Below are 12,055 nucleotides of genomic sequence, written 5' to 3' on the forward strand. Positions count from 1 at the left end.
GCATGTGTCAAGTGCTGTGTGGCAGATGTAAAAAGTTGCACCCGTAATTCACTTCAGTGTTGATATATTTTTCTGGATCTTCGGAATCATTGATGCCAGCACTATTAAGTGTTGAGAATTGAGTACCGCTCAAGCCGGTGCTAGGGGGCGTGAAGGATGTTGCACTTATTCATTATCCCTCATTTACAGACTCAATCAAACGGTGTCTGCAATTTTCATGTAATTTTGTTGTGATTGATGCTTCCGACGAATCACTTTGTTTCCAGACTTTTATAACAGGCCTCTTTATAATTTGTAAGGCCTCTGTGTGATGTATTAGACCTTCTCTGTGTGATACACTATAAGTCTCTGCGATATATAAGGCCTCTGTATGTATGATATAGGCCTCTGTGTGATATACTAAATCTGTGTAATATATTAGGCCTCTACATGATATATTAAACCTCTGTATGATATATTAGGCGGCCTCTGTGCAACATATTAGGCATCTGTGTGATATTTTAGACCTCTGTATGATATATTAGGCCTCTGTGTGATATATTAGGCATTTGTATTATATATTAGACCTCTGTGTGATATACTAGATCTGTGCGATATATTAGGCCACTGCATGATACACTAGATCTGTGCCACAAATTAGGCATCTGTATGATATATTAGCTATATAGACCTCTGTATGATATATTAGGCGGCCTCTGTGCAACATATTAGGCATCTGTGTGATATTTTAGACCTCTGTATGATATATTAGGCATCTGTATGATTTATTAAGCCTCTGTGTGATATAATAGATCTGTATGATATATTAGGCATCTGTGTGATATATTAGGCATCTGTATGACATATAAGATCTCTGTATGATGTATTAAGCATCTGTATGATATATTAGGCCTCAGTGTGAAATAAAAGGCCACTGTGTGATATACCAGATATGTATGATATATTAAGCCTCTGTTTGATTAGAAAGGCCTCTGTGTGATATATTAGACCTCTGTGTGAAATATAGGGCTCTGTATGATATATTAGGCCTTTGTGTGATATAGTAGGCCTTTGTGTGATATATTAGACCTCTGTGTGATATATAAGGCCTCTGTATGATTTACTAGGCCTCTGTGTGATATATTAAGCATTTGTACGATATATTAGGCCTCAGTGTGATATATTAGGCATCTGTGTGATATATTAGGGCTCTGTGTGACATATCTTCTGGATAATATACCATGCCTCGTACGCATTAATCTAAACATTAATCTATCTTGTATCAAATAACCTTGAGACCTGTGAAAAAAATCTTAACTTATTCGGTCCTGAAATCGATATTTAAAAAAAATGTTTAAATATACATGTAATTAAGTTATAAAGATCTAGTATTCATATTTTTAATCAAAGTGCATGTGCTGAACATTAACAAAAAAGGAGCTGTGTAAATAAAAAAAAAACAATTTAAAAAAAGAAAGAAAAAAAACAACAATGAAGGTCATATGCTAAAAAACTTATATCATTATACATGTAGGTCATATAAATTTTTCGAAAAATGCTTCCTTTTTTACTGCATGTTATTTTTAACGTAAGATAACGGAAAATGCAGAGGGGTTCCGATTCAAATGCTGTACAGCGTAAAAGGCCGAGGTGAGCAGATTGCATAATCTACTTTCGGTTTTGCAGTTTTCAGAAAATTTGCAAAGAAAATAGAGAAAATCAACGGACAGGTAAATTGTCAATATAGTTCAGATTTCCATTTTATTCTGTAATGAACTAGTGAATGCTATGTTTAACAATATAAATGGATTATTTATGTACTTTAATGGGTAAGATATAATAATAAGTAAGATTCTCGACTACTTTCGGTTTTGATATAACATTTATTTTGGAAATTTGTCGTCAAACACTTTGGTCCAAAATGATATTTTAATGATAAATTAATTACTTTTTTGTAGTATATGTTTCCCAAATATTATCAAGAATATATAATTTATAATTTTATATGTATGTATGGGTGTGCCTGAAAAATAATTCTTGAATATATATTGGGCAGTGTCTGAGTGTGTATTATATGGGTATTATTTAATTTATTTGATGATTATTTAAGGACTCTCAGGTGCCAGTAAGCATAAAAACTTTAATGTGTCAGAAATCATAAGGACTCTCAGGTGCCAGTAATCATAAGATTTCCCAGGTTACAGTAATCAATAGGACTATCAGGTGCCAGTTATCATATGAACTCTCAGGTGCCAGTAATCATAAGGACTCTCAGGTGCCAGTTATCATATGAACTCTTAGGTGTTAGCAATCATAAGAACTCTCAAGTGCTAGAAATCATAAGGACTCTCATTGGTCCCAGTAATCATAAGGACTCTCAGGTGTCAGTAATCATAAGAACTCTCAGGTGTCAGTAATCATAAGGACTCTCAGGTGTCAGTAATCACAAGGACTCTCAGGTGTCAGTAATCATAAGAACTCTCAGGTGACAGTAATCATAAGAACTCTCAGGTGCCAGTAATCATAAGGACTCTCAGGTGCCAGTAAGCATAAGGACTCTCAGGTGTCAGTAATCATAAGGACTCTCAGTTACCAGTAATCATAAGGACTCTCAAGTACCAGTAATCAATAAGAACTCTCTCAGGTGTCAGTAATCATAAGGACTCTCAGGTGCCAGTTATCATAAGGACTCTCAGGTACCAGTAATCATAAGAACTCTCAGGTGCCAGTAATCATATGAACTCTCAGGTGTCAGTAATCATAAGGACTCTCAGGTGCCAGTAATCATAAGGACTCTCAGTTGCCAGTAATCATAAGGACTCTCAGGTACCAGTAATCATAAGAACTCTGAGGTCCCAGTCATCATAAGGACTCTCAGGTGCCAGTAATTATGAAACTCTCAGGTGCCTGTAATCATAAGAACTGTCAGGTCCCTTTCATCATAAGGACTCTCAGGTACCAGTAATCATAAGAACTCTCAGGTACCAGTAATCATATGAACTCTCAGATGCCAGTAATGATAAGGACTCTCAGGTGCCAGTAATCACAAGGACTCTCAGGTGCCAGTTATCATAAGGACTCTCAGGTGCCAGTAATCATAAGGACTCTCAGGTGTCAGTAATCATAAGGACTCTCAGGTACCAGTAATCATAAAGACTCTCAGGTACCAGTTATCATAAGGACTCTCAGGTGCCAGTAATTATGAAACTCTCAGGTGCCTGTAATCATAAGAACTGTCAGGTCCCTTTCATCATAAGGACTCTCAGGTACCAGTAATCATAAGAACTCTCAGGTACCAGTAATCATATTGAACTCTCAGATGCCAGTAATGATAAGGACTCTCAGGTGCCAGTAATCACAAGGACTCTCAGGTGCCAGTTATCATAAGGACTCTCAGGTGCCAGTAATCACAAGGACTCTCAGGTGCCAGTTATCATAAGGACTCTCAGGTGCCAGTTATCGTAAGGACTCTCAGGTGTCAGTAATCATAAGGACTCTCAGGTGCCAGTTATCATAAGGACTCTCAGGTGCCAGTTATCATAAGGACTCTCAGGTGTCAGTAATCATAAGGACTCACACTGGTCCCAGTAATCATAAGGACTCTCAGGTGCCAGTAATCACAAGGACTCTCAGGTGCCAGTTATCATAAGGACTCTCAGGTGCCCAGTAATCACAAGGACTCTCAGGTGCCAGTTATCATAAGGACTCTCAGGTGCCAGTTATCATAAGGACTCTCAGGTGTCAGTAATCATAAGGACTCACACACTGGTCCCAGTAATTATAAGGACTCTCAGGTGCCAGTAATCACAAGGACTCTCAGGTGCCAGTTATCATAAGGACTCTCAGGTGCCAGTTATCATAAGGACTCTCAGGTGTCAGTAATCATAAGGACTCACACTGGTCCCAGTAATCATAAGGACTCATTCAGAACTGCCTCCGCTATTATCTATAGTAACCTCGGAAACAATACGGATTGAAAGTTGTTCTACCACGTGGTTTTAGATGTAAACAGAAACAGAGATAATGTAAAACGAATGTATATATTTGACATCCAAAAGAAAAGAAATGTCTCTTTCATTGAAAATATGTCTGACAACAATTTGTAATTTAAATATGCACACTGATGTACAATTTTAAACAAAACCGACTAAATGTCAACAGGTTGGTTTTTTGTACTTCGGTTTCTACAACCATAATAATAAATACATAAATAATGTATTGTGTCCTTTTGTACCTATGAATTCACTTATTTTAGATGAACTTTTACTACATACACAACTGTATATTGGAAATAAACTTTTCAACAACTCCCAGCATAAAATTACTATTTGTTTACATGTTTAGTTTCTTAGCGTAGGTTTGACCGAAATACCGCATCCGTTCTGTGTATTCATACTATTGTGTTCGAGGTCCTTATCCGAAGACTGACGGAAAGGCCCGAGTAGTTGCGATTGCATAAGGACTCTCAGGTGCCAGTAATCAGGACAAATTAATTACAGGACCTTTTCCAGCTATTTTGGGGAACTTTAGCCTCTGCCATAAACTGGGAAAATCATTAGACATGGAAATTTGAGAATATTTCAGAAATTGAAAATCTACTGTATGCATGAGCTTTTAGTTTTTAATTTGTGTATGGTCATCATAACATGTAATTTTTAAGAAATTAGTTAAAACAGTTTACAGAAAGGATGTGGGCCATAATAAGTTACATTTATAATAGATGGTGTACTTTTTAGGATAATTTAAGGGGCCACAGCACTGTCATGCATGATTAAACTATAAAATGACATTAGCTGGTGAATGAATGATAAAAGAAGATAATAAAGGTTACCATTTAACTTTTTTCTATTAATTCGCAAAATCTACTGTAAACATGACAGCAGTTAGAGTGTTTGACCCCCAAAAAAAAAAGAAATTTTTTTTTTTTTTTTTCTTGCGGGTTTTTGTAGGGGAAAAAAAATTTTTTTTTTTTTTTGATTTTGGTTTTTTGGAATTTTAAGGAAGGGGGGGGAAAAGGGATGGAAAAAAGTTTTTTTTTTTTTTCCATTAGTCAGATAAAAGTATTTTTCATTAGAAGTAAATAAAGAAGAGAAGAATTTTTGAAAATTATCAATTAATTTTAGTTTGAAATATGTATTCACTGATTTTTTTCCCCATAAAATGGAGGCTTTTCCCCATAAAATGGAGGCTTTTTCAAATTTGTTGAAAGTGGATCTAAAACATTTTTAGAATTTCCCACAACCAGTTGAATTATTTAGGCATATATATTTTTGTCGAATATTCAATTGACATAATTATCTGATGTATATTATCATCTAAAAAAATGAAAATTTAGATCTAAATAGATTTGTTAGGGTGGTTGTGAAAAAGATTTGAAAAAAAAAATTATTGCCAAATTCAATAATACAACCATGATCAAAAAGGAAGTTATGTGATATTCTTATTCTTAACTTTTGAATTCACCTTATGAAAACAAACTGCACAAATACAGTGTTTTTTTTTGCCATATACATACATATTAGTGTCCCAGATAATTCAGGAGATAAAATGAAGTTTAAATCATATGACTGTTAAGTTATCTTTTATCAGGCTTAACCTTGTATATTATAATTTCAATGTCAGATAATGAATGATTGTTTTTACAGTCATCATAAGAAAGACATATTTCAAATCATATTTTAAATATTTTATGAAACAAATTTGTTAGTTTGTTGATTTATAATGGGTTAATTTAAACATTGTACTTAATTAGTTTTTAGTGAGATAGGAACATTTATATGTATTTATATTGTATTTTATTAAATTGGGTGGAACCAGTAAAATTGTTTGGTATAATCTTAAGTAATCTCATTCTTTTTGTTGAATTGTACTACCGGTAGTTAAAGTGAGAACCCCCACCCCCCTCATTGATAATGATGTTCCTAAAATATAAAAGACTGCTGAACATTACCGATCGGAAGGATATTTATAGATATTTTATCATATTTATTCGGGTTACAGGCCTATTGACTTTTCTGGTGGCGTTTTTTTATAAAATTGAAAACAAATGTGACAAAATGTTAAGTCACTTTGAATTTTACCTGAACACCAACCATTCCCTCTTGGATTGGCATAATGTCAATAATAAGAAATTGTTTGAACATGACCCTGTAGGATGGAATATAGTTTTTGAATCGTTTGTCTGTCCATCAGTCTGTCTGCCTTTTGTTCGGTTCATAACTTTATTATTCATGGATGAATTTAAAAAAAATATATTTGCATAAATGGCACATTGAGATGATGTGTCACATATAAGAATCAGGTAGAAAGCTTTCATCTAAGTGCATTAATGATCATATCAGGTGAAAACTTCTGCCATACCTGGATGGATATGCTGATGAAATGTGACACACTAAGACACAAAGAAATAGACTTTGGCACCTGAAAATACCAAATAGATCTCCATTTGCAAACTGGAAGGTTGCCAGATAACTATTGAGCCGGCAGTGTAATTTAAAACCCACACAAAATATAACATATTATTTTATAATACGCATGATATTATCTAGCCGTAATCTGGCTGTAAAAGCATATAATTAAAAGGGGCAAAAATGGTAAAGTCTATTTCTAAGATAACTTACATAATAATCATCAGATCATGATTAGAGATGATAAATACAAATGTAGATTATTTCATAGCATTTATTATAAAGGAAATAATTGCATTCTACAAAATAATTTCACATTTATACAAATGAGCCGTGTCATGACAAAACCAACATAATGGGTTTGCGACCAGTATGGATCCAGACCAGCCTGCACATCAGCGCAGTCTGATCGATCAGGAACCATGCTGTTCGCTTACCAACTCTTTTACAAGTGGAGAAACTGATAGCGAACAGCATGGATCCTGATCAGACTGCGCGGATGCGCAGGCTGGTCTGGATCCATGCTGGTCGCAAGCCCATCATGTTGGTTTTGTCGTGACATGGCTCAAATATGATTAAGCTGACTATTAGATGTGCTGAAAGAGTTATGCTTTAATGAACAATAATACTTTCAGAACAACAAAATCAATGTGTTAACAATTATTGATTAACATGGCATTCATTTTCTTGATCCCCACTTATCTTTGAATAAAAACATATCTGTGATCTTTATACTTTAAAGCAGCACGCCTCTAGATTTATGTTAATTTTCATGAAATTTTTTTAAAATATGTGTAAACGTACAATAATGTATAGTGACCAAAAGGAAGCAATTTACACCTAATTATTTGCATATACAACTCACGTAAATTACTAAAATGAGGTAAAAATGTGCAAAAAGCCCTGACTGCGTTAGTAACATAGTAGAAATATAGTAATAATATTGAAAAAAATAAGTCATTATCCACATATAACAAGTCAAAAATTACTTGAATCTTTAATATAATTTTACATTCCTTAAGTCTAACTAATATTTTTTTTAATTTCATTTTATTGAAATATTTTGGCTTATCTGGAGGCATGTAGCTTTAAATTTGACACATAATATTGACATTCTGTTAGTGAAATAATACAACTTTAAAAAACCCATCAAGATAAGGTATAATACACAAAACATTTTTATAATGTTTTTTGAATAAGCGTTGGATAATCTTGTGTATACCATCAGTGTGCATGCGCCTTACACATGTTAAAAGGTAACGAGTGATGATCCAGAATTACTGAGGATTTGTTTATAATTCTGATCAATTTCATGTTTTCTTCATTAAATTAAAAGCTGGCAATTCATTGATGTTTCATATATATAATTGCAAAATATTATTAATTTAATAGCATACATTATTGTCTCAGACTGCCTTATATAACCATGGAAACGCCTCAGTGGGGCAGCTCAAAATTTTTGTGTTGAAATGTTATATTATTATATAGAAGAATGTGCATAACCTTAAAGTTCTCTGTCGCTGAGGCGTTTGGAAAGACAATTAATGAGCTGTCACATGTGGTTTTGCAGCAATGTTAATGCCATTTTTTTTTTTACAAAACTCTAATTATTGATGAATTGATAATGTGTAAGATTATTTTAAGTGTTAATTACTTTATTTATTCAAAACTTATTTTTATAATGTTTGAAATTTAATAAATCAGTATGTCGACAGATTAATTTTTTTTCTAGAATTAGGAATAATTACTAGTACAAACAAAACTAAAACATTTTATTTTCTTTCGTACACTTTTTTATTTATTTTTTTTATTTTACATTTGATTTAATATTATGAAATTTTTTCTACTTAATGAAATGAAACATATCTTATGCCTTATAAACTTTAAGATTCGTTATGATTTTTCGATTTCCTCTCAAACACCAGTTCAATACTCAATTAGCTTTGAGTTGTTAGTACTGTGACTGACACATCTGTCATTTTTCAACAAAAGGACTCCTGATGGTATAAGGACTTAATTATTCACCCAATGCGTTATGGGTTATAAGGCATCAAACTTTGCAAACAACAGCAGATATATTGAAAACATTTTTGTATGTTTTTGACGTCACTGCTTTGTAATATGACGTCGTGACACCATTTTATAGGCTGTTCTGTGAATGTTTAGATATGCGTGTGGTGGTCATAATATGTTTAATTTATATAATTCTAATGTTTGATTGTAAAGAGGATATATAACACATTTAAATGTAGTGTTTGTTATTTGAACTTTTATTGAATTTATGGTTTAGATAATTTAACTGTGAGACATTATAAATCTCAATCATTGCAGGAAATAAAGAATACTGTGAGTTTGATGTTTTCTTACATATTTTTACAGGTATATAGGTGAACAGACTATAAGATGAGGTGCTCTGGCACCAATTGTGGGAAAGAGGGTGATGGTAAATTCTGTGAGGAGTGTGGAGGCAAGATGGTGGAGGAGATAATGGACAAAGTAGTGATTTGTAGTGGAAAGTTAGAGGATGATTCTGCATGTGGAGCAGAACTGGTTTCTAATCAGAAATTTTGTAAAAGCTGTGGGACAAAAGTTGATCAGTCTCTTTTCCACAGTATGCAACATACATGCCCTAAATGTGGTAATGTGGTAGAGCAGGGTGCAAAGTTTTGTATGGAATGTGGATTCAACTTGAAACAACAAGCCAAAACAGGTAAATAAAGTAAATTGATATTTTTGTTATATTTTGAATATAACAGTATTTCCATCAATAACTGAGGCTGTAGAAATAACGTATATTGTTGACAGTACTATAAAAAAAAATAATTCAGAAATAACTTCATGAAATCTTACTTCTTATATGATTTTGAACTGTAATGTTAGATAAGTTTGTTCTAAGCCAAGATTTTTTTTTGCTCTGTTTGGGAAAAAATATTTTGAAGCAGAAAACCCCTGCTGAAATCATGATCACAAAGTGGAAAGAAATCGCTTTTCTGCTGATTCGTATAAATCAGTGAGAAGAGATGAATCAGACATTTTCAGCGGGTGAAAAGGCGAGATTTTAGCATTTGATCATTCACTCACTGTGTCCTGTATATCCTGGAATACAGTATTTAGTGTGCAGTTTCAACACTTATTTTCCCACTAATAATAATTAAAGTGACATGTTTATATAAATAAATAGTGTACAATAAGTAAAGAAAAACATTATTTTTGTCCAAGGCATTTTAAAATTCATTTGATTGGAACCATTATTGAAATAACAAAAGAAAACAATTTGTGCATTTTTTTAACTTTGATTTTATGAAGTATTACTTCTTTAGTCAGTTTATCCAAAACCCAAGTCTATTAAAATAATAAAATTATATGCTGATACAATTGTCCCCCGCCTTCTAGAAGAAAAAAGGGGATATAGAAATACATCCATCCGTTAAACTTTCGTGTCAGGTCCATAACTTTGACATTTATCAAAGGAATTTGAAATAACTTGGCACAATTTTTTTTATAATAAGACGATGTGTCATTATAATAAGACGATGTGTCATGCGCAAAAACCAGACCCCTACCTCCAGGGTCAAGGTCGCACTAGCACATTCAAGGTCAACATTTTCTATTTGAGGGTATATTTCGTGTCCGGTCCATACATTTCTTATCTTTGAAGGGATTTTGTAAATACTTGCCACAATTGTTCACAATAATAAGAGGATGTGTCATGCGCAACAAACGGTCACCTACCTTCAAGGTCAAGGTCACACTTGGAAGTCAAAATTTACATAGTCTGTTACAGGGTATATTTTGTGTCCGGTCAATAACTTTTTCAAAGATCAAAGGATTTTGAAAATACTTGGCACAAATAGTTACTATAATAAGACAATGTGTCATGCACAACACATGCATCCCTACCGCCAAGGTCAAGGTCACACTCAGAGGTCAAAAATTAACATAGTCTGTTATAGGGTATATTTGTGTTGACCCACCTAGAACTTCTTCATAGGTCAAGGGATTTTGAAATAACTTGGCACAAATAGTCACAATAATAAGATGATGTGTCAAGTACAACCCTTGCAGCCCTACATCCAAGGTCAAGGTCACACTTAGAGATCAAAGATTTACATAGTCTGTTATAGGGTAAATTTTGTGTCCAGTCCATAACTTTTTCATAGATCAAGGGAATTTAAAAATACTTTGCACAAAAAATCACAATAATAAGATGATTTGTCAGGCGCAAAACATGGGTTCCTACCTCCAAGGTCACACTTAGAGGTCAAAGATTAACATAGTCTGTTATAGGGTATATTTTGCGTCCGATCTATAACTTCTTCATAGTTCAAGGGATTTTGAAAATACTTGGCACAAATAAATACAATAATAAGACGATATGTCATGCACAACACCTAACCTACACCCTTACCTCCAAGGTTAAGGTCACACATAGAGGTCAAAGCTTAAAATGATAGATTTTTAAATTTCATGTTTCATTTTATTTCTTTGATAAATTTATTGTTGCATTAATTTTGCAGATCTAGCATAGATCATAATTTTGGACTGAAAGTCTTGAGATCCATATCTCAATCTTTTGAAATAGCACAATTTTATGCTTCATATAAAACTTCCTGAGGCGGGAGACGTTGGTAACTCTGTGACAAATTCTTGTTTATATTAATTAGCACTGTCAATTGCATTCTGTGCGACCCAGTGACAAATCTCATGATTAACTTTTAGAAAAACAAAATATCCCTGCACTACTAACAAGAACTTTAACCACACTTTAATCACACTTTTATAAAATATTAAATAAATTCATAACGCTACTTGTACTGTAGGCAGATGAATTTTTAGCTTTTACTGAAAAATGTTTTATGCTATTATAGCATAAAACATTTTTCAGTAAAAGCTAGTATTTGTCACGGTTCAAAACTGTTCACTATTTAGGGGAGATGATGCGTAAGCGGCCGGATAGCTCAGTTGGTAGAGCCGTGGTATGGTATTCCGAGGGTCCCGGGTTCGAGTCCCAGTCAGGCTGCACATTTTTCGCACCCTGTGACATTTGGCACCTAACCTGGGGACCGTGACTATAATTATATAGCTCAGAGTTAATTCACATTGCTCCGTAACTCTTTGAAATTCGAGGACAAATCGATGGCTGAACGCAACACTTGTCTAACTTGATTTTTACTAATTTTCAAGGAGGCTATAAAAACTTAATTAATTCTATAAATTGGACATTTTTGTTATTATATTTAGATTTTTATATCCATATAAGTTAAAATTTTAGTAAAAAGGAGTTTCATTAATTAATATTGTTAAATAAAAAAGATATTTGAAAAGATATGAGTTAGATCAGTTTTCCATTTATAAATCACCAAATTTCAATGATAAATTTTCAGCAAAACTGGTCTAACTTGACTTAGCCCTATGTTGCATTTACAAAATGAGCTCAATAATAAAAAAGCCAAAAGAATAATCAATAAGTGCTATGTTTGAAAAAATAGGATAATATAATAGAATAAAGCTGTAACTATAACCATATTTTAGTATTATTTTAAAAGAAAACAACTTTTCTAAGGAAACCGAAATGTTAATTTATACAAAATTGACAACTTTTGCATAACATACTAGAAATCAGACAATCTTAAAAGTCAGTCGTTTTATCACATAAAAAATTCTAATTA

At 33.1% G+C, this 12,055-nt stretch overlaps 1 protein-coding gene across 1 annotated transcript in view; it reads left to right on the top strand.

The window, feature by feature from the left end:
* Positions 1–1,589: 1,589 nt before the first annotated feature.
* Positions 1,590–12,055, top strand: part of LOC132751499 (E3 ubiquitin-protein ligase rnf213-alpha-like) — a gene marked incomplete at its 3' end in the record, with an annotated part of 150,663 nt that continues 140,197 nt past the window's right edge. Inside the window, exons 1-2 of the mRNA XM_060741665.1 lie at positions 1,590–1,709; positions 8,766–9,096. Coding sequence (XP_060597648.1) covers positions 8,790–9,096 — 307 coding nt within the window. The remainder of the gene's footprint in view (positions 1,710–8,765; positions 9,097–12,055) is intronic.

This window comes from Ruditapes philippinarum, unplaced genomic scaffold (genome assembly GCF_026571515.1).
Source record: "Ruditapes philippinarum isolate M1 unplaced genomic scaffold, ASM2657151v2 ctg885_1_1_1_1, whole genome shotgun sequence".
Taxonomy (NCBI): domain Eukaryota; kingdom Metazoa; phylum Mollusca; class Bivalvia; order Venerida; family Veneridae; genus Ruditapes; species Ruditapes philippinarum.